General features: G+C 47.4%; 1 protein-coding gene across 1 annotated transcript; it reads right to left on the bottom strand.

Annotated features, from left to right (window-relative positions):
- Nucleotides 1–2,824: 2,824 nt before the first annotated feature.
- Nucleotides 2,825–21,856, bottom strand: RAB11A (RAB11A, member RAS oncogene family). Its single transcript, XM_084268014.1, has 5 exons — nucleotides 21,734–21,856; nucleotides 13,629–13,824; nucleotides 12,492–12,685; nucleotides 11,439–11,519; nucleotides 2,825–4,562 (listed from the first exon to the last, which is right to left on the bottom strand). Exons 1-5 carry the CDS (start codon nucleotides 21,771–21,773, stop codon nucleotides 4,423–4,425), a joined length of 651 nt encoding a protein of 216 aa, XP_084124140.1. The 5' UTR covers nucleotides 21,774–21,856; the 3' UTR covers nucleotides 2,825–4,422.
- Nucleotides 21,857–23,570: the final 1,714 nt, after the last annotated feature.

Genomic DNA, 23,570 nt, shown 5'->3' with positions numbered 1-23,570 from the left:
TCGGGGATCGAAGCTGAGGGGCTGGCAGCCTGCACAGCACCCCTGGGCTCGCTGCTGCAACACATCAGGGCACAGGGAGCCACTGGAGGAGCTGGGACCCCGAGGGGTGGTGGGCTGGGCTCTGAGCCCCTCTAGGTTTGCAGTGAGACAGATGAGCTGCGCCCGGTGATCCCCCAGGCCTCCAGAGCAGCAGGTTTTCATGTTGCAGGCTAATTGCCTCCGTAGTTCCACGAATGCTGCATGTGTGCATGGGGCACTGACTGATCAGCAATAGCGATTTTTTTCTTTTCCAGGAAAGCCTTAGTTGAGATGTAAGTAGGCAATTATTTTGTGGGGCCAGTAGGAATATGTTTTATGTACATGACTAGAAAGACTTACCTCAAATATATCAAGAGCAAAGCAGTTTGCTAAGGAATTCTCTTGTTGGAGACCTACCTGGACATCTAGCACAAGCAGTCACAGCTGCCGGCCTGACCAATGTTCGTGTGTGTGTGTTGCTGTAAAGTTTGCAATGAGACTCCAGAGAGCAGAGATGTGCTCGGTTTTGGGTTGGTTTATGTTTGGGTTTGGTTCTTTTTTTTTTTTTTCTTCTCAAAGCTGAATTTTTCAAACCAAATGCAATGAGTGCATAGAGCTTAACATGAAAAAACCCCAATGAAAAAGAAAAAAGCCAACAAAAAAAAAAAAAGTACCTTCTTGTATATTAGCATTAGCTTAGGAAATAGGCACCAAAATGGCAATACTTTTTTAAGGCAAGACAGATTTGTAATATATTTGTTCACTGTGCAAAGGTATCCTACCTTGTACGAAATAAACGGGATTTCTCTCGGTGTGTATTTCTCCAACATGCTCGTTTGGAAACTAAACCTCCCAGCCCTGTGTTCATGGCCGAGCTCTCCTGCTGATGGGGCTGGTTATGAAGGGCCAGTTCCACCCCACTGGAGCATGGGAGCACCTGCACCCTTCTGCACCCACCAGCAGTCGCAGTGGGTCCGAGGGAGCTCCCAGGGGCCCTAATGGATAAATCAGGAGCCTGGACTTGTCACAGAAACGCCTCCAGAATTAATGCCCCCCCCGGCAAGGCACTGGAGCGCTACAAGCTGAAGCTTTTTCAATATTCAGGCTTCATATTTCTAAAAAATCTTGTTAACTAAAGCCCAGCATGTAATCTGATTTGACAAGCCCCACTCAATAAGCTATTTAAGTCTGGAGATCCATCAGGTTTGAACTGATAGAATAAGTCATTCTAGCTTAATAAAAACATATTTAAATCAGAACAAGTCCATGGCCTGCCTAAGAGGCTGCAATTTAACTCCCACCAAACACAGGAACCACTGGCGCCTGCTGAAAAGCTTCGGGATTGTTACAGTTGGGACTTTCAGCTGTGTAAATGGCAGCAAAAGCTTTGGGCAAGTAAAGCCAATTTTTGCAGCATTGTATGGAATGCCTGGAACCTCCGAAAGCTCCTTCCAGGGCCCAAAGGCAGGATCTGCTCTCATCAGTTGTCTCGTATTGGCCAAGAGATGCGTCAGTCCGGAAGCAATGCCAGCTGCAGACGAGGCCGACAAGTCCACATCCCCCAGGGGAGGGCACCCCATCATCAGCAGCAGCATTCAGAGTAGCAGCTTGCCTTGGCTCTCCCGAAGTACCCTGTGAAGCACCTTCATGCCTCAGTAGGCCAGGAGCAGCTCTGCAGCGACCAGGCACATGGAACAGTGGGCAAAGGCTCTAACAGGTGAGTTACATGGCTGTAGCTACACTCACCACTGCTTTAGCAGCTGATGGCTTGTGAAGGCTGTACAAATCACTGCCTGAGAACTGTGCTGTGTTGAGCAGTTCCCAAGTGTCAAAGCTGTTTCTGCACTGCATCTCCAAGGCCTGTCTCACAATTACTCATTTCAATGTTCTGGTGGGGGCAATAAAACCCCAGCAAACAGTGTTCTGAGTGTGTAACACCACACACAGCCACAGCACAGCTGCCCAGGACACAAGCACAGCCCTGTTTGCTGCAAGGCCAAGGAGGAAACGTGCACAGGCACAAACTCTGCATGGGGCAGGGGCAGCATCAGCCCCTGACAGCAATTTGTGCTCCGTCAGGCCCCGTTGCGTTGGCATTTGCCGCGGAAGGAAGCGCCTTGCGCAAGGCCATGGGGAACCCGAAGCTGACGTGAGGCTGAGCCGAGCTGCCGGCTTACGTGAAGCGGAAAGGGAAGCGAAGTGAAACATCCCACAGTTCCAGCTGGTAAATTTAGAACTTGGCTGCTCCAGTGATTTGGTTAATTCCAAAATACACTGTGAGAAAGCTCCTGGATGAAGCAAAGACCCGGTCTTACCCCCCTCAGCCTCTCCCACAGTACTAAAAGGCCCTAAATTGCCACTTCCCCCACACACACTGCACTGCCCCCTGTGCTCCATGGGTGACTGCTGCCCAGAGCAAGCTGTGGGGGGAAAGGATGCACAGCCCTCAGGCAGCCTGGCTGGAATCCAACAGCTGAAGGCATTTGCTGGAGGAGACCGTTGTCTGCTGCCCCACACACTTTTCCTACAAACCAGGTTGTAAAGGCCATTGGGGGGGTTGACTACAGCATAAAAGCTTCCTGAAGCTGCCAGCCTGTCACAAGCATGAATGGCAGCAGCCCCAAAAATTTCAAGGCCTGGGCTGAGTGAAGGCAGTGGTCTTACACCACCCTTTCAGCACCTTTCCGGGGGTATTTCTACTTCAGCATCTTCTCCCAGCTTGCTCCAAGAAGCCTACAAACGTCCTGTAAGTTAAAGCCTTCAGGTCAAAGCCCAGTTCTCCCAAGAAGTGCACCCAACACCATACTGAGTCGTCCCCTGTAATTCTTTATTAGAATCATGGATGAATATATTTTAAATCAATTTAAAAAAATAATGAATCAAAGTACAGTACATGCATAAAATACAAAGTAATTTACAAACAGATCAAACAGCATCTTCAGAACTAATACTAGGAGGAGAAATGGATTATTTTTTTTTTTAAAAAAAAGAAAGTGACCGACTACAGCAATGCCTTCCGTGTGCCTTACACATCATGAGCACCGCAAGACAGAAAGGTTGGGTACGAAACGCAGCTGGTAGTGCCTTACCCAGATTTGGATGCTCCAAGTGGGTCGTATCAGAGTTTGAGGAACGTCCCCTACAATCAATTACTTCCCCATAATCGTATAAATAACCACAGGCATTTATACAACAAACAGTTCTTTTAAATCCTGTAGAAACTCAGTGCCTGTAGCCCCCCAAATCTCAACAGCGATGACATGGTTGGGAATAGCACGTACTGAGTGGGATGCAGCGGCTTCAGAGAGCAGTGACAGAAGGCACAGTTCATGTATCCCTGAACAAGCTCATCAAACAGATGGTTTGTACGGAGCGACAGACCACAGAAGAAAGGCATCCAGTAAGAGAACTACTCCAGATGTTTCTGCTAAAGAACATACACCAAACCTCTGGAATAATTCTAAAATACCAGATGAAACAGAACTGAAAGGCAGGACCAGGTTGTGGAAGTTATTGATTCATCAACTCAAGCATCTGAATATATTCTATTCGTGGCATGTGTTAGTAAGTGTGATATGTAATACATGACAACACCCTTCAAGTCTGTGTACCACAAAAGAACACCGGCACCCTCAAAGCCTGATACCACCAGCACCGCGGAGGCCAAGTCTCAGGCAGCACAGAAACACACTGCAAGTTGCAGTGCTGGAGTGACCCTTCACCAGTGACACGGCTCGTGTTTGGCTTCCTTCACTAGAGGCACCTCCCGCCGAGCCCCACCAGGCTCTCCCTGGTCAGCCTCCCATCACAGCCTCCTCCACAGCAGGTGCCAAACCACACAAGCTCGTTCACAGGTAGCAAGAACCCTGCTGCTTGTTCGCAAGAAATTCTCTTTTCTCCCCCAGAATATTCTATAACCAAGTCCTCAACTTGACAGTCTGAAGATTGTAGCAGAGAAAACATTGAACTTACATTAAAATTGCACTTCAGAGCAACGGGCATTTCATCAAGCTTTAGATGCAGTATACAACACCTTAAGACAAGGCAAGATTATCCTGCCCAGAGATATTTTCCTAGTTAACCTGACAGTAATTGCTTTGCGAGGAGCAGAGTAACATCTTCAAGTACTCACTAAAGGTGTCTGTGCTCTGACTAGCAGGCATCGTGTTGGAAAGAGATCGGCTCAGTTCCAAACAAGTTACTGAACCAAAACCAACAAATCGGTGTTGGGAAAATACTGCAGCCACATAGAAGCAATAGATCCATAAACACAGAAATCAAAGTGGTTTAAGACATGGAGAAATTCAGAAGGAATAAGCAGGAACCAAACACAAAAAAGTAACCACAAGAATTACAAATATATTTAAATTTTGGACCTGGGGAATATACACAGAATGAACAATTCTATATATTCTGACAGCACTGCATCTTTGGTTTGTTTTCAGTGGTTGGAGGGACGTGAATGGGAACCACGTTGTTGCTGGGGGACATGTCGTTCTCACGTCTGTCGGACATCTGCTTCTGGGAAACAATACGGTAGATCTCTGGAAGGGGAGAAAGAGCAGGTCATTACCTGTACCCCAGCAACACACCATCACAACGTCCAGGCTGGGGGAAACGGGGCAGAAGAGAAAGACTTCCTATAGTCTTAGAAAGATACAGGCAATGCACAGCAACATTCACAAGAAGTTCAACCGAGCTGCTTTCTCTTTCAGAAAACAGTTATGTTTTTGCAAAATAAATCAATGTTTTAGCAACTGTTTTATTCCCCTTGAGGTCAGAGTTCGTAAATAGACAGAATTAAATACTTGGTTTTGTTAGGAACCAGACATTGTGTACATCCTTCTGACAGTTCGTTCCCAAGGCTCTGAGGACAGTGCCTGTGTGTTTGCTGGTGTAGCTGCAGACAACAGCAGGACTACAAAGAACCACTCAACACCTCTGTCCCTGGTAGGACTGCAAGGGCATCTTCTTCTCTCTGAGCACACCTATCACACACCATAGCTCACAGCTTTCAATCTTCAACACTGGCTGAACATTGGTCCCCAAAAGGGGAGACCCAGCCCCCTAAGCAGCACACACCCTCTACAAAACTTCTGGTGTTCGGGCTGCTGAACTTCAAAACTAGAGAAGAAATAGAAACACCAGATAAAACAATTCCAGCATAAACCAGAGAGCAGGGGTTAAACTCCTGTGCCTCCTGCCAAGCGGGGAACGCTGCTCACCTGCATGGAAAGCCCTGCCCAGTTTCCTGGGATTTGATAGTGGCTTATGGCACACACTGTACGTAAACAGTGAGTAGCTACAAAAAGCATTTAGCTCAGAAACAGAGAAGAAAGAGGAAAGCATGTGTGGCACTTCACCCCCAGAAAGGAAATAAAGGATCCCAAAAATAGAACATGGGGAACTCACTCATAAATTTGAATTTTAAACCCTTACACTGAGGTGAGGTTTTTTGGGGGGAGTGCACTTGCTAAACCTCAGTTTAATAATAAGTTTTAAAATTATTCTGGTTCAGAAAAAAAGCTGACCCTGAAATGACATCACATCTTCTACTCTGCACAAGAGAGAAGCTGCTGGCCACAAATCCACCGGCTCTGCCAAGCAGGGGAGCCCTGAGAGGAGCCAGCCCATGCCCACACCTGATTTGCATGCTCCAGCTCACTGCCCAGAGGTTTCAGATAAACCCAGGCTGCAGAGGACGAGGGTGTCTGCATTTCACTCCTGCAGAGCCAAGCAGGGGAAAAAGCCCAGGGCTGGCAAACAACTCCAGCAAAACAAAGCAAAGGTCCAAGTCCTCTTGGAGGTCTGAAGTCTCACGTGTGGGTGGGATAGTGCCTGTCCAAGCACACACCTCGCCTCCCCCCAAAAGATGACACCTCTTTTTCACCAGAAATGTGTCATTAGTGAGTAGTCTTTGTCCAGAATTTTAATGAGCTGTTGCTTAGTGCAGATCCTGACATCATTTCAGTACTGGAAATTGAGCAACCTTGTGCAGAGAGGTCCCCTCTGCTGCCAAGGGCTGGTGACACAGCTGAGCTGTTATGACAATGGGAAGAGATGGCACTGAGGAGCTAACAATGGTCCCTGACAGAGGCAGCCTGAAAACCCTGCCCTTGATGCAGCAAACCTGCACGGGGCTAAGCTGCCAACACAAAGAGGCTGGGTGCTCCCCAGGACAAGCAGGAGCCGGGGTGCACCCATGGGACTGCTGACAAAACAAACATCCCTAGGTAGATCCTGTGCTGATCTGTGGAGTGTACAGGTAACACTGACTCTGAAAGAGTCTGCCTGATGGGCCCCCAAAGTGACAGCTCAGACTCAGACAGGGATAAACCGTTCAGAAGAGTGGATTTTATGCAGACATTCAGCTACAGATCAAGTCACTGAGGCAACCAGAGAGACCTGTGCAGATAAAAGGATCTTCTGATTTCACCCTTTCTCAAGTTCACTCTTTTTTTTCAACAGCCCTGCACAAACAACTTCACAAGTTAAGCAAATCCCATGACATCAGATCTTCAAAGTCACCTGCAACCCCATGTGGGAGCTGCAGATAAGGATCAGCCTGGGCCCGTGGCAGGCCACTCCAGAACAGCAGAGCTCCTGTGGGCAGAGGTGGGGGGAGTACAGTGGGAAGAGACCTGCTTTGCATTATTCAGGACAAGGTTTTAGCTCCACTACCCTGCCCCAGTTTACCTCAAAGTGCACAATGCTGTCAGCTCCTCTTCCACAGAAGGCTCTTGCCACCTTTGTTACTGGAAATTCTCTAGTGACCCCTTCAGCAGTTCTCAGTTTTCCAGAGAACTTCCTGAACAAGTTCATGCCCTTCCCTAACACAAGCTGTCAGAGGCTTCCTCCACTCCTGTAAGCAAGGACTGGCAACCAGGCTGCCCTCTGTAACACACCCCCAGCCTGCAGCAAAGATCCTCAGTCAACAGCCCTGAAGCCTTTAAAACAATCTCAACAGCATCAACTCCCCCGCTGATAAAGGGTCTATCCTTTTGGCTCTGGGGATGTATTTCCATGATCCCAACTTCACAGCCTCCCCAGCAGTCCTGCAAGGACATTTAGCAGCTGTGCTGCTTGCTTCAACTTGCAGCAGCCCCCACATCTGTTGCTCACCACCGCTTCTCCCTCCTCTGCAGGGCAAACCTTTGTGCAGTGTACTGCCCTAGGTGAAAGCCCAAATGGCTAAAGCTCACCTTTCCCTGGATCAGCTGCCTGCTCTCTCCCTGCACACAGCTGTGCCAGTGTCGAAGGGGAGGTGGGAACAACTTAGAGCTGCTCCCACCAGAGCAGAAAGCCCAGCAGCAAAGCCTACACTGCAACTGGTGTGCACTGAGGAACACCAGGCTAATGAAGCCACGGGCTTTTTAATGAAGACACTACACTTTCTGCTCTGCACAGTAACTGAGTGAGACCTGATTAAGAGCACATTCAGCAGAATGTATCACTGCATAATTGGTAACTGGGCGAGACAGGCCTCGGAAGAGGGCTGGCACCAGTGACACTGCTGCCCAGAAGGAGCTTGGGGAGTCCCTGTGTGCTCAGCCTGCATTACTGTTTCATTCATTTTCGGGTGTACAGAGCTAACACAAAAGGAAATCCCTGGATGTTTTTGACGTTGATGCTTTGTGATGTTGTTTCCTTGGAGATGGGATTCCTTAGAGATGAAACCGCCCCAGGATGCGGTACCAGAGCTGGGCGGGGAGTGAAGGCTGACTGCAGCTTAAGGATGCCTTATCCTGCTGTGAATGCTCAAGGTGGATAGGATTATAATCCCAGTCTCTGTTTGCCAGATGATACAACACAGCTTTGTGTGCACAACAATCAGCCTTTCAAGTCTAGGCATCTTGGAACAGAATTTGGAGAGGGACCATTGCTGTAAGACACAGAAGGAGAAGGTCCCCAAAACCTCATATGGAGTTCACAGCAAGACAGGAAACCCGTAAGATATACCTCCCTCAAAATGTCCTCTAGGAGATAGGGAGAGGAGAGAGAAGTTTTCTTCCCATTCTTCCCCTGTAACAGCAGATCAGAGACTTGCTCAGGCTGTACTAACTACAATGGATTCCTATTTCCCACGCCCAAAGCCATCTATTCAGTGGCTTAATCTGAAAATCTGTAAATTGGACCCTGCTACACCTCCAAGAAGAGTACTCTTAGAAGTTCCCAACACTATCCCAACCAGAATCACAGAACATTAGGAGTTGGAAGGGACCTTGAAAGCTCATCTAGTCCAACACCCTGCCAGAGCAGGATCACCCAGACTAAATCACACAGGAATGTGTCCAGGCAGGTTTTAATGGCTCCAGAGAAGGAGACTCCCCAACCTCTCTGGGCAGCCTGTCCCAGTGCTCTGTCACCCTCACAGTGAAAGCTTCTCCTGACCAGCTTCAGCAGGCTGGACAAGAAATGAGATCTGCTACAGATCACAGCACCCTGTTCAGGAGAGATTTAAGCAGCTGTGGGACAGGCACCGGGAGCAGCCGGGATGTCTCTGCGGTGTGATCCCAGCACCACAAGTACCAGCAGAGCTGGTGCAGCTGCATGCCCAGCCTCTTCCCTCAGCCACCTCCGCTCGCAGCCCGTGGCAAAGCCTGTTGACTTTTCTAGCTTCCTTCTTCAAAGGCCAGTGAGCATTCCACCCACAGGCACGGTGCCTGGAGGCAGCCTTGCCAAATACAGGCTATCCACGATTCTGCAGGGTCACTCAGAAACGCACATTCCTTGGATGACTGCTCCCCTCACGCTCCCCTCCTTCCCTCAGAGAAAATCGTTAGCAGAAAGAGCCAGCTGTGAAGTGTTATCAAGAAGTTTATTGGCAGAACATTCGTCCTTAGCATGCCAGTCACAGCCAAGATGGAGCCAACCTGCTGCTAATGCATTATTTACTTCATCTTTATCTCCCTGAAACAGGAGCTCCTGTCTGGAGCGAGCCACATGCCCACTAATCAGCAGGTTTCTTCCAGCACAGTTGAAACAACCCCTCCTGAACAAGGATCCTGTCCACATACCCAAGAGCTCTTTACCCAAATCACCAGCACAGCAACACTCAGGGAGCACTGACGTTGGTGGAAAAGCAGCAGCCTCAACGATCTGTCAGAGGCCACTGGAGTGAGTTTTAATCACTCCTCCTCCCGTTACAGACTGCTCTCCCTTACAGAAAAATCCAACCAGGGAAAGAAAGAATTAAACCTCTGCAAATTAGAATCCAAAATAACTTCTGCAATAAAAGGGACTGTTGGAAGCATGGAAGGAGAGATAAAGAAACAGCCCAGCCCGTGCCCAAGAGGTGAACTGCTTTCCCATGGCAACGGCAGCGTATGTCTGAGCGTCACAGGGCTCTGTGGAAGCCCAGGGCACCCAGGGAACCTTCCACCTCTTCAGCCATCGCTGTTAGAGGACGAAAGGGCCTGAGACAAGACAGAGGCAAATAGCTGACCAGTTTGTATCAGCTATGACAGCCTAACAGCCACCTTGGGAGGGGATAAACAATGCTTGATACATTGCCAGTTCTGGTTTATTAGTGCTGGTGCTGAATGAGCATGAGAGTTATTAACTAACCTTCATCTGAGAGCCCTGATCTCCTCTGAAAACATAAAGTGCCTGCAGAAAGGCTGGTCTATGTTACACACAACACATTTGGCCAGAATCTGACCTCAAAATTTCAGTCTAGGTGCTCCTGAGAGGGGCTACCAGGAACACATGCTTAAAAGGAAGAAGTCTCAAGTTTTAGCAGTTATAACTAAGCAATAAAAAACCCTCCTCCTGAAAACTCCATGCTCAAATTCATAAGTATTTTTGACAGGACTGACTTTAGGTAGGTGAAGACAGGAAATCCAGCAGGCATCCCAGATACCATCACAGTCAGCCCCTCCTTAGCCACCCACCCTCTGACGACACTCATAGTTAGTCATGTAGGGAGTAACAACTTCTCTTATTTCTTTTAATTTGTGCAAGGTTGAATTACAATGAAATGACTGTACTGAAGTTAAAAGGGAACCACATGGTTTGGCTGAAGAGGAAACAAGCTCAAGTTCTAGTTCCAGCACTGCATGAAGCAATAAGATGACAAACACCTCTATGCAGTCACTTTTTTTTGCTAGTGTACTGACAGGAGAACTACTGGTTTGGAACCCACCCTAAAAAACAAAATAGAACCAGGACCTAACAGAGGCGTCTTACAACTAAGGATAAGACAAGAAACAGATGGACACAGGCAGATAATACTCCAGCAGCCTAACAGTTCCCTCCCTGCTGCTTGGGTGTTCACAAAGCATTTCAAATAACTCATGAAAATGCTACAGAATTTATTCTTTTATTACTGGAAATAATTTCCTAGCTGCCTCCTCACTTGTATGTTCCAGTATGGCTAAGAAATCCTTTTTGGTGTGTTTTCAAAAGAATGTCTAAATAGCTGGCAAAGAGAAAGAAATGAAAACTAACTAGGCACTGATGTCACAGCAGTGAGATCTGAATGAGAGACACAGTTTACAAGCACTGGGAGTTTCAGTGTGCAACTGGGAAACATGTCAGAGGCAGTGTAAGAAAACAGCCTGCCTGGCACACCTACAACAGAGACACATACCAAACCAGAGGATGTTTAAAGACCCAGACTGGAGATTTGGAGGGGTGTTTGCCAAAGCTGGGAATGATGAAAACTCAGAAACCACACACACCTCTGGTCACACAACTCCCCAGCTACAGCTGATGGGGTACACAGCAATACAGAATTCCCATGACTTTTACCCCACCCTTTATAAATCATGGTTAAAGTCCCCATTATAGCTGTAGTTGAACAACTAAGACTCTTAACAAGTTTCACCTATCTAAAAAAGGGTTAAAGAAGAAGGAAGTACTTTATCCACAGAGCACAAAACCCACAGCACACTGCCATCACACGTTACAGAGGCTGAAAGCCCAGCCAGGGCTATTAAATGCAGTGACAGGGACTACCCTGCAGCTCAAGAGCCTCTCAGCTCAGAATACCAGTGCTGTTCAAAGGAAGGATCTTTTTCATCCCTTTTCTCTTGGCAACTGCCATGGTCACCATTAAAGATGGAAACAAGCGAGATTAACTTCTCCTCTGATAAACAGAGGCTGCTTTAACTTGATGCTTGCATGAGACAATTCTTTTCCCATGGGCACTCCCTATAGCACACAAATGGGAAGCCAAAGCATAAAGCAGGCTGACTAGAAAACCAGGGCAGATCAAAGTGAACAAAAATTCATTCCTGAGTCCAAGGTTGGCCTTTCAACTGCAGCACTTTGAAACTGGACTCCAAATCTTAAAGCTGTAAAGAATGATTAAACAGCAAAATATTAAACACTTTATAAGCAAAGAAATGCCTGTCTGCATTGTATCCCAGCAGCCTACTGCCCTTCCCCCTCGAAATGCAAAGCAGGAGATGACTCACCTGTCAGAATAGTCTGGAAAGCTGCTTCCACATTTGTAGAGTCTAAAGCAGATGTCTCGATAAATGACAAACCATTCTTCTCTGTGTGGACAGAAATACTGTAATTAGAGGGGCACAACACATATCTGTTTCCCATCTGGAAGAGCTTCTGTACCAGATTAGATTTGTGGTGTTCCTTATGAGAATGGGTATTGAGAGTACAAAGACTTGTGGGGTTTTCCCTACTTTACATGATCTAAAAACAACACAACCCAACACTAACCCTAGAATTTACACAGGGGTCAGTCCAGCACTGCATCAGTTTGAGGTACACCTTCCTGCATCACTGAAAGCAGGAATTTGTTGCACTTTCAAGAATCATATGAGGAAGTTTCCTGGATTCTTTAACCTCACCAAATTTCTCAACCTCCCACCAGCCAGAACATCATGGCAGGTCACTGAACAGGGCTAACCCCACCAAGGGAATGACAGCCCTGCACTCCACAGACAGGGATCCTCACTGGCCACAGACTCTGCAAATGCACCTACAACAAGCCCTGACCTAAGAAACCTACACTCCTGAGTGAAAAAAAATTCGGCCCAAAACAAAGCAAGATTGAGAGAGGCTGGAATTATTTCTCCCAGAGCTTAGTTATGCAACAAGAGTCAAAGTCAGTTTAATAAAAGTTTGTTCAGCTACGGGTATCCGCGTAGGGCTCCAGATCAGTCAGTACAAAGGCAGCAGCACATAGATACAAAGCTATATCACACAGAAAACTCAAAGCTCAAGCCATAGGCACAGTTTCTGCAAGAAAAGCAGGGCATAGGCAAGAGAATAAATCTAGTTTAAAACCTTCAAGTGCCTCTGGCTGATTCTCAAAACCTCATGAACATCCACATTCTATCAGCTCTCCATTTTGGTCAAATTAAACAGAGGGAAACACCAGTATGTGACACTGAGGAACATCAGCAGCAGTGCTTTTTTCCCCTCTTACCAGCACACTCATGTACCTAAGACCAGGTAGGCAGATTCCCAGACACTTGGCAATAGTAAAACATTTCGAGTTCACCAACCTGCAAAAGCTCTGGCCTCATCTGTGGGGACTGCTCTCAGGTGGCGCAGGTCACTCTTGTTTCCCACAAGCATGATGACAATATTGCTGTCAGCATGGTCTCTCAGCTCTTTCAACCATCGTTCTACATTCTCATATGTAAGGTGCTTTGCAATGTCATAGACCAACAATGCCCCTACAGCTCCACGATAGTACCTGTGGGTGAAGAGACGTGTCAGAGAACCAACAAGCAACACTGTGATTTAAACTGCCAGGTTACAGTGCAGTAATGGGAAATAGCTGTGCCTGGGACAGCTGTACCAAAACCACCCAAACATAAGCTACATGGGACACAGAACAGTAAGACAGAGCATCCAGACTAGGGTTATGCCACAGGGCCTCCAGACAGTTCTGAGTCTAGGGAGGGGTAAGCTAAACCCCACACTTGTGGAGAGAACTCTGCATCCCAAAAACAAAGTTCTGGTATCTGTGGGTATCTACTATCACCTTCAACCTCTGATCCACTCCTGAAAAGTCTCCCCCACCCATCACTGTGGGTGCAGCACGGGCACAACCCATAGAGACAGACTTCAGAATGAGTCACTGTATCATGAAAATGTCAACCTGATCTATTCCCTTCACAAAAGGCCACAGCTGGTCTCCTTTCAGACCAGAGAGGCACAGCAATGCATTCAAAAAGAAATAGGCTGCATTCTCTCATCCCACAATTACCTCCAGCTTCATTTAAATCCAGCTTTTGCTATGCTGTTTTCTCCAGTTAAATAAGCAAGCAAGCAGTCTTTCCACACTGCTACAACAGGGCTTTTCTTAGGTTGCCACTGTTAAAACTCCATGAACACAGATATTACTTTATCAATTGCTTGCATTTCAATGAGTGCCTCAAAGCTCTTGAATTCTAGGCTTGAAATGCCTCCAGTTGCACATAATGAGAACACCAAGAAGTAAATCAGTTTGTGGAGAGACCCGCTCTATTATTCAGTCCAGACACTTGATATTTAAGCTTCCTTCTCCCACAGGTTTTGGATATTACATGACAAAATACAAACACCCCTTGTTTGCTGTTTCTGAGGAATCAGGACAGCCCAGAGTTACCCTCCTCAGCAAGAGTTTCTCTTCAGCCATGTCAGCCATCACTTACGCTGATGTTATAGCTCGGTATCGCTCCTGCCCTGCTGTGTCCCATATCTGAGCCTTTATTGTCTTCCCATCAACTTGAATGCTTCTTGTTGCAAACTCTACTCCAATGGTGCTTTTGCTTTCCAAGTTGAACTCATTGCGAGTGAAGCGAGACAGAAGGTTACTCTTGCCTACTCCAGAGTCTCCTATAAGCACAACTACAAGACAAAAACAGCATGAGGATCAGATTCCAGGGGTAGGTAACACACTGACAATCATGTGCAATAAACATTTATTTTCCAGAACGAAGCATGAAGGGAAACTGGTAAAATCACCACCCATATCATGAGTTTACTGTTCAAGTCTTGATAGTTCCAGAGAACCAGAGCTGCCACGTTCACCGACACTTCAAACAGACATTAGCCTCTACTTCCATTTCAGTCTTCTTTGCCCAACATGGAACAATATTCCACCTCCAGGAAGCATATACATGGCTGTCACTGCAAACGTCAGCGACAGTTTGGATTTCACATCCTTGTAACAACACTACAGCTAAAAACCCCAACAAAAACCCCACACAACTGAAATGTGTTTTGCTGAGGAAGTCCAAAACACAAGGCAGGCAGCAGACTCTGCCTGTGTTTTATTTTACGCTCTTCACACCTTTGCAGAAGAGAGGTTCCCACTGGGGCAGAAAAATTTATGAACAGAAAAAAAAGAAGAACCAAAAAAAAAAAAACCCCAAACCCAACCCACAAGGCCATCATCACCATGACAGACAGTTTACAAACATTAGCTGAGCCACAGCACTCTGCCCTCCCACTGTCCCTCACCGCTGCTGCAGCTCCGGGTCACTTCGGGCCAGAGCCTGAAACTGCTCTAAAATGCTGTCGGGGTTTTGCTGGGGCTCAGAATTAGAACCACCATCCACTGCCCCTTCCTGACTCAGAACAGCACCAGTGCCAAGCAAACTAACTAGAAGGATTCAGCTGTGCTTGACAAGAGACTGACAGAAGGTCTGAAGTCCAGTTCCTCCAGGAAGAAAAGCGTCACGAGGATTGGCTGCAATATCCTGTAACACTGAGTCGAGAGGTGCAAGTTTAAGTGTAACTCAAGACTCACTACCAAGATGTGGGGTACTGGATGAAACACCTTCACAACCCTGAGTCACACCCACACGAGCCTTTCAGGATGATCTTATGGCCTCAACGAAGACAGGGTACTAAACTGGTAACAAGAGGAAAAAGGGGATGAGTAAGATCCTTGAGAAGAGCTACTAATAAGCATGAAGTTCAGCAGCAAATTAAGGCCAGTCAAAGGAAAAGAGTGCTTGCTCAGGTGATAAAGGTGCTGTGGCTCTGCTTGTTTTGAAAAAGAAACAACAACAAAACTTGGTCAGTGTGGTACATCCTTCTGACAGCTAAGAGGTGCTGAAGACTGTGTGGGACAGAGGAACAAGTGCACCAAACACACTCCGATCACACGAGGAACCCCCACCGAGGCTCAGTCTAGCAGCACAATTACTCCCATCTGCTGCTGCACCACACAGCAGCCCTCTGAGCACCATCTCCTACTTAAATAATGCAAAACAATCCTGACAAATGGGATTTTCCTCTGGCTGCAAGGGCAGAGCAGCACCTTTTAACCACCCTCCATAAAACGAAAACTGCAGCAAATGCTAGCTTCAAACACGGCCTTGTAGAGCATACTTCATCAAAATAAACATCTTTTCAGCTTCCTCTGCCAGCTGACTCAGCACACAGCCAGCCAAGCTACAGAAGTTGCATAAAGCACAGAGTGGCTGCTAACCACTTCTGTTTATGAAGATCACAAGTGCAGGTAGGTGGCAAGCAGGTATGCTGAACCCAGACAGGATTCTGCTTTCCTACGTGACAGGTCAGTGCTGTTCAGCATCAGCTGCCCTGACACAGCTGAACAGCTTTGCTGGCATGGAAGATGTTAACCCATCATAAACAGTGCAGGGGACAGGGCACCTAATTGCATCACCACCTCCTGGCAAACCGCCACAGCTTTCCTCTTTCACTGGCAAATAAGCTCTTCAATACTATTTTGGCAGGTTTAAGCCACGGTTTTAGATGACATCCTGTTTGTATCCACTGGGACACGCTACAAAAGTTCCTAGGAGGCAAAAGTCACCCACTCCCTTCGCATACCTCAGCCCTGCTATCACCCAGCATTACATTTGGCAGCTGCCAAAAACTTCTCTGAACAAGGAAATCAGTCTACACACATAATTTCCTTTTCCCAACAGGGTGTATGAAATACCTGTTAAGTATTCCCCTCAAGTATCCTTTTGCTGTTCAGCACGTACTTCAAAGCATGGCTGTAAGTCATTTAACAGACTGACCATTTTAATTCCTCTGCCAGGTTTTTTTTCCTTACTTTGAATCCCATGCTGCTTGTGTTCTGAATGCTTTCCAGCACTAGATTACCATGTCCCAATTAAAAGGGGAAAATATTAGACCTTCCTCCTTGAAGTCAGCTTAATTGGGCCATTGCATCTCCTCTCAAAGACGGACACAAGAACAGCTTGCAATGTCAGCAGACACCTTAAACTCCTCACATTTTCCACAGTTCTGCCAGTTTGAGCAAGTATCACTTTGAATGCAATCGCAGAACAGCTTTAACAGCCACTCAGACTGTAGTCTTACTTTTAAATTTGGCCTTCCCTATCAAATCACCTACTTTGATGCTTCAGACTACACAGTGTAGTACGTTCTTAGCATAGAAATACAGCAGGAATGACCCAGGATGGCTGAGTCCCACTGTAGGGGACAATCATCCCAGGCAACCAGTTTCTGTGAGGGAAGTGACGTGATCTAGTTCCATGCTGAAGCTAATTGTTCCTGCACACACCCTTTTATTGGGCTTTTCTTCCAGAAACTCACTCCTAATGGTTAGAAATTGCCTTCTGATTTTCAAAAGAAATTAGTGGTCAGCTGATGGTGGTGTTCATGTGCCAGCACTGTCCATTAGCTTATTAGTTTCTTCTCTCAGTGGTGTTGATGCAGGGGTATTTACAGAAAGCAACCGCATTTTCTCTCAGCTTTGCTCTACTGCCTAAGCCAACCTCTCAAATGTTTCCTTATAAACAGACTCCTCATTTCCCCAAAAATCTTCCCTAGGAGTTTTCCCATTTCTTCTCCACACAGGGAGAAGGACAGCACACAACATTCAGGTGAGATCTCCCTGTGATGTAGCCAGCAACTGCAATATTTCCATCTCTACTAAGCACAGCTTGGGCTGGAATTGTCTTTTCCTGAGCACATCTATCACCTCGATTGCTCAGCCCGCCTGTGGTCAGACCCAACTGCTCTAGCTTGTAGGTGACAAGCTCTTACTTCTACCAAAGTCCTATGAGTCCCCTGACATAAAACCTTACATTCTGAATCCCTCTCCATTTGGAGGAGGGACATCCCCAACAGCACGCTGCCCTTCCAGAGCTGTGCTCCAACTTTCTCCTGTACCACCCAACTTCACATCATCAGCAATTTCCTTTACTACAGCAGTAGTTGAAGGAGGAACATCTGGAGGAAACACTGAAGCAAGTTCAGCTACACAACCTATTCTTCAAAACCTCCATCAATAACCTTGTTTGGACCAGCACTTCCCTTAGAGGAGCAGCACCTCTGAGAGCTTTGCAATCAGGGGAGATTTCTGCTGACACATCCTCAGTCAAAGTGATCTCCCTGCCCCAGGTGACTACCACTAGGCAGGTCATTCTTACCCACTCAGCCATCTGCCGGCTCACTACTCCCACGTGCCTGAATTCAATGCATTTGACTATCTACAGCATTTACCACCCCAAAGGTTTAAGACAAGAATTTAGTGGAGAGGGGAAGAAGAAAAAAAAAGAGCATGAAGTCCACACTACTGTACAAGTTTAATTCTCTGATTCCAGCTTTAGTTCTGTAGAAGACCAAAATAAGAACTCAATTTCCTAAGTTACGTAACTACACCAAGAAAGGATTATTAATTTTTCACCAACATTCCAACTCACACAATTTGTATCTTTGTTAAACCTCTACATTATTTTCTGAAAACTTCAGCTATTACATTTCAACTATTTCAGTGATTTTAACTTGTGAAATGTTTTACTGACAACCTAATTCACTTGAAAACAGGAAGTCCAGCACCACTAGCTTGCACTGTCTATGCTAAAGGTTATCATACAAGTTGCATATTCCACAATTTAAAACCAGTACACCAGCACTGAAGGATTATAGTGTCTGAAAACACTTGTCTCTGCACGGAGCTCTGCTATTAAGAGGCAATAAATAAAGAGCCTGGACACATCTTCACGATCCCCAGAAGAACCTGCTGACAAACCACCTCTTCCTGCCCACTTCTGCTGGAGTTTGAAGGAAACACAAATAACAGGACTTGATTCCACACCTTGGAGATTGGAGGTGATAAACCTAGTGTCTTATCATCAGTCTCCCTCCTTACCCGTGCCCTGTTTTATTCACCCATTTCCTGTCACAAAGAGACCCAATATCTCAAAGTCACTTTTGGGTAGGGGTCATTTGTTATCTGTCCATACTGAATGTAACATGGGGTCTCCAAATGCCTCCATAGGAAATGGCTAAGCCAGAAAGCTTATTATAGGAAAAAGCACCTCCACATCTAACTGAGTGAAGGCACAGGGCTTGCTACCACTGTAAGAATCAATAGGTGTGGGGCAACCACTTTTCCTTACTAATTTCTGTAACACACAAGAAAAGATGTGTTTTCCAAAACCCAAATCAGCAGTTTTGTTTGTTTCAGAGCATTTCCTCAATATCAAAGGGAAAAATTGGTGAAATGAGCATGATGCAAGGTAGGATGAAAGCTGAATGTCAGTGCAAGTCAGGAAGTCTGACCCCAGATCCAGAGTTCCAGATGGTCAAGGTGCAGGCATAATCCTCTTGAGCTTTGTCCATGGAAGACACAGAGGACACCTTCTACAAACGAGGGTTACTTTGATAATTACTTATCTACTGCAAGTACAGCACTTTCATCAAAAAGAGCAAAAAGTTCCTGCACTTAAGCCAAGCTTAATTTATTAAGTAATACATAAATACCCTTATGTCACCATTACTTTTTGCTCCTATTAAAATCAGAGCATTGGAATCCATATGTCTTGTGTTTCCTCAGATGCTGTGCTGGGAATGGCAGGCACTGCTCTCAGCCCATGAAGTATGGAAGAATACAAAGCCACATGGAACTGGGCAAGAAGAATTTACCAGAAATTGTCTTTTCACACGCTAGGCTTAGGCTTGAGCATATGCTGAAGTGTCACAACAGAGTCAGGAGAGGGGTGCTGTGATTTAATTGTAGAGCACCATAGGTGGGCTCAGTTATACCCACCAGCAGCAGTCAGACAGACTGATGTACAGCTCCTGTCAGTGACTGACAGGACAAAACCAGAGATCTCACATAAACAGACACATGGCAGTGTAACTGAAGAGTAGCAAAAGACAGCTACACTGGAGAATATCACCCAGGGTTTTTTTTAAACCAAGTCAAACTCTGAACTCTGTTCCACCAACCTACCATGTCCCTTCATGTTCATAAACCCAGAAGAACTGTCCTTCTGGATTAAGTGTTCTTGGGGAGCAACACCCAGTCTGACTGTCAAGAACTGAATCTGAAAAAACATTACGTGTAACAGAGCAAACAGGCTAGTCTGTGTCCTAGCAAGCCCTTGCATCTTCAAACAAGCAATACCTTCAGACCTGCCATTGTCATCACCACACTGAAACACCCCAACAAACGTTTTCTTCCTTTATAAGTTTGTGCAGTCTTTCAAGCCCATTTACAGTATTTATGGCAATGCATCACTCCAGAATCTGCACAAACATTTTAGACTTTATGTGCCTTGGTTTTCACCTGCTACTCCAAAAAGAGGTACTACAGATACCCAAAAAATTTACAAGCAGCAATACTTTCCCTATTTACCCATGTCACTCATTGTTTTAATTCTGATAAAAGCATGCACCACTTCAGTATAAGGGGTCTGAATCCATTAGGTCTCTCTTGTGATTACTTCGATGCCCTTCATCTTTTTTATTCAACAATATCCTTTTCAAAACAAGTAAACCTGTCCTGCCTACGCTTGCCCTCAATCCCCAGGATGCTCGTGTCTCAGATTCAAACATCATCGTAATGTTCCCCCTGAGTTCTCATTTCCTTTTACAAGAGTTTTTACCTACCTCTTGCCTTTTTGACCGATGCCTGGCAACGAGACCTGCATTTCAGAAATCTATTCACAACAGTTTCAAGATCATTCCAGAGCAGCAACAGCTTGTTTAGAACAACCATCACCTTTGGGAAGTTACCAAAGTTTCCACAACTTGTATTGCTCAGTATTTGCTAAGTTACTTCAGCTGCCACACTAATCCCAGGTATGTGACATTGCATCAATTTCCTGCAGTCTGCTTTAGCTTTGCAAAACCTGAATTGCTCACCTTCACACCAGCATTTTCGTACTGCACTCCCAACAGCTTCTATAAACTAGTCTAAACATATAAAGCACTAGGAAGGGCAATCAAACTAGCTTTGAACTCTTCTACATAACTGGATCCCCACTTAACTATTTCCCAATTATATAAGGAAGCCAGTCTAATAAAAGTCAGGACCTCTCCCAACAAACTGCGTCACCAAGACTCCCAGGCCTTCACAACTACAACATTAGTTAGAAGCACACTGCCAGAACTGTATGAACAGGTAAGATCAGTGCAATTGTTTTGGTAACTTGTACACTTAAGTACAAAAGAGTGCTTGATGTGATTAAACTGGTGGTCAGCGAGGCCCTTGCCAATGCTGCAGGGTGAGAAGACAGGCCCTTCTTGAGACTTCACGCTTTAATCTTAATAGCAGTACAGATGATCAATTTCTAGTTCAAAAGTAACGCTGATTTCCACACAGCAACTAGATTAAACAGGCAACAGAAAAACCTGTAATTCCTCAAAGCTGTTACAGGCGCTTAAGGGTACAGAAGCAAAACCCTGATGTTTTCCTTTACCCAAGTTTCATGACAAGAAGCACTGGGTCTCTCACCATCACAGTGTAACATGCAATACTTTAAACCCTAAATTCAATTTTACAATGCCACATAGCAACAAATAACTATTTTTTATAGCAGCTTGCTGGCTTTGGTAGTAGCACTTAAACTGGATAGTCAACTTCCAGACGTCAGCATTTCCATACCTGCTCCACAGCATGCTTCAAGAACCTTTACGGCAGGCTGGCATTTAACTCTGTGGGGAGTGAAATCTGGGTACGTAACCACAACCTGCAACATTTTAACCCAAATTGCTGCTGCCTGGGAGACTGGAGGGGCATCGGTCCTGGCAAACAAGGTATTCCTGCCCTTCTGCTGGGTGCCCAACGAGGTGCCAGGCCAGGCCGTGAGATCACTGGGTGCAACACAGCACTTACGTTCACCCCACACAAAAGCCTCAGAATACAGAAGGCAGCAATAATGCTACCTTATTAAATCAGCTGCATCATCTCCCAGCCCTGAGCACATAACTCATTTACTTTACCGCCCTCTTTAATCTGTGGAAAAGGAAGTAAAGTCCTTATCAACCTCGGGCATCCTCATTAACGATCTTTGCTCACCATCCCGGCTGCCTGGCCGTCATCGCAGGCTCTTCGGGAAGCAGAGGCTTTGCTCCGGAGCCTGACGCGCCTGGGCACGGTCACCAGCCCAAGCGCGGGGAGAGGGTGCGAGCAGCTCCCGCAGCGCTGTAGGGCTGGCAAGTGACGCCCAGCAAACCCTCGGCCGTCAAGCTCCAGAAACGTCCGAGCAGGGCCCGGCGATGCCCGCGGGAGCGCAGCCCTCCCCCCACCCCTCCGCGCAGGCAAGGCCGACACCGAGCTGGCCGGAGTCCCCTCCCCGCCCCGCAGCATTCCAGGGCGGCCTGCTCGGGGCGGGGAACCTCTCCTGGCCCACCCGGCCTCCTCCCCGGCGCTGTGAGGGAAACGGCTGAGGCGGCGGAGGGTCGCGGAGCCTCCGCCGGAGGGTCGCGCCCTGAGGGGGCCGCCCCCCGAGCCCCGCCAAGGCCGGGGCCACCTCAGAAAGGTGACCCCACCGGCTGCCGCGGGCGGCGCGGCCCTTACCTTTGAAGAGATAGTCGTACTCATCATCGCGGGTGCCCATGGTGGGGTGCGCCAAGGCGCGGCGAGGCCGAGGACTGGGAACGGGAGCCGGACCCCTCCCTGCAGCCGCTGCAGCGCTTCCGCCCTCCGCGCTCCGCCCGCCCACAGCCAGGTGCTTCCGGGACAGCGCCACAGCAGCACCTACTCCTTCCAGGGCAGAGCCACCCGCCCCGCCTTAAAGGGACGGCGCCGGCAGCGGGGGGGGAGGGAGTGTGACAGATCTCGGCCCGGCTGGGTCGCCCGCAGCCCGCCCGGCGCCAGCCCGCGTCGCCTCACATCACCCGCTGGGCTGCCGCGGGGACGGGGCGATGGCGGGAAAGGGACTAGTAGAGGCCGGGAGAGGTTGTAGCATGGCGGTTCCATGGTGTAATGGTTAGCACTCTGGACTCTGAATCCAGCGATCCGAGTTCAAATCTCGGTGGAACCTGTTAAGTTTTTTTTTTCCTCTCCTTTTTTTTTTCCTCTTAGTTGACCTTTTCTGCCCAAATTACGGCCAGACATGCTCCTCGCTGCCCCCTGCGCCCTCTCCCACACCAGGCACACCTCACCTCTTGGCTGGTGTCCACCAGCCCCATTCCAAGCGTTGGGTGCCCTCCTGCCATGCACACAGACAGGTGATGGCTTCTACCCCAGAGCTGCCCACAACCCCACTGCACTTCAGTGATGGTTGGTGGGAAGGCCCCTCCAATCTCACACATCCATCCTGCAAACCAGGCCAAGGGGCATGTGAAAACAATGGAGCTTGTGGTGGTGGCAATGGCAGAGATGCCAATGAGCTCAGTCAGCTCATGAGGTGCAAAGAAGCCACCAGCACAGGCCCCATCCCTGCTGCCACACTGCTGCCCATCCTGCTTCTCCCAAAAAGCTGATCCCCCCCTCATCTGTGTCACAGGAGACACCAGCTGTGTCATCCTTTGGCCCAGGCTTGAGACCTAAATAAAAAAGGATAAAAATAGCGCTTGTGTCCGGATGATTAAATCAAAACCCTTAAAACTGCTCTTTTCCCACCAGCTTACTGTTAGCAGCAGCGCATTCGCCATCTCTGCAGTTAATGGCTGTGTTATCATTTCTCTGGGTGGAAAGTAACCCCCAGGCATCGGCAGCAACGCTGCGCATCAGTTACCGTCTGCTGGAACGATAACAAACCATAACGTGATCCTCTGCGTTTAAAAATAAACAGTTCAGGCTGCTCCACAGCTTCTAAGTGGAGAAAACAAAGCAGTAATAGCAAAGATACCGTGCCGTGTCACACCATGGGAGTGCAGAGCTGCTGGCAGAGCTCTCTGGGAGCATGTGGGTGAGGTCAGGGCATTGGGGGTCTGGGCTCACCCCACATCCTGCTGCCAGCCTCCGGCGTGCCCTGCCAGGTCATGAATCTTGCAACAAAAACCCCACTGAGCATCCCCAGGATCCCATTCCATCTTTCCCATGGAAATAATTGCATGTGCCAGTTCCATAAGGGCATTGCAAGGCCAGATCTCACAGGAACACAAAGCTCTCCGGTACCATTGTGGCAAGGTCTGTAGGAGTCTGCATCATCTGTGGATTCATTCCTTTTATCTCAAGACAGAGAATACCCAAGATCTTGAGACTGAAAATGCTCATCCTGCTCCCGCCACCCTTCTCAATCCTGCTGTGTTGAGCAGTGCATCACAGTTGGTAATGGATACTCGTATGTGTAGAGGCTGAAATATATTTATAACCGTAGTTAAGGTTTCCATCTCACATCCTATTTGCAGTTGTCTATTGCACTCTCTTTTAAAAAAAAATAGTAATTTTCACTTGATGTTTCTCCAGC

This window comes from Gallinula chloropus (genome assembly GCF_964237585.1).
Source record: "Gallinula chloropus genome assembly, chromosome: 9".
NCBI lineage: Eukaryota > Metazoa > Chordata > Aves > Gruiformes > Rallidae > Gallinula > Gallinula chloropus.
This window is presented reverse-complemented; position numbering and strand designations above follow the sequence as displayed.

What these genes read in the sequence shown, in the direction of transcription:
- RAB11A (XM_084268014.1), bottom strand. Translation starts at nt 21,773, where the DNA reads ATGGGCACCCGCGATGATGAGTACGACTATCTCTTCAAAG. An exon ending in GTACGACTATCTCTTCAAAG is followed by an intron (nt 13,825 to 21,733) that starts GTAAGGGCCGCG and finishes TTTGTCTTGTAG; the next exon opens with TTGTGCTTATAGGAGACTCT. An exon ending in TACCGAGCTATAACATCAGC is followed by an intron (nt 12,686 to 13,628) that starts GTAAGTGATGGC and finishes CTTCACCCACAG; the next exon opens with GTACTATCGTGGAGCTGTAG.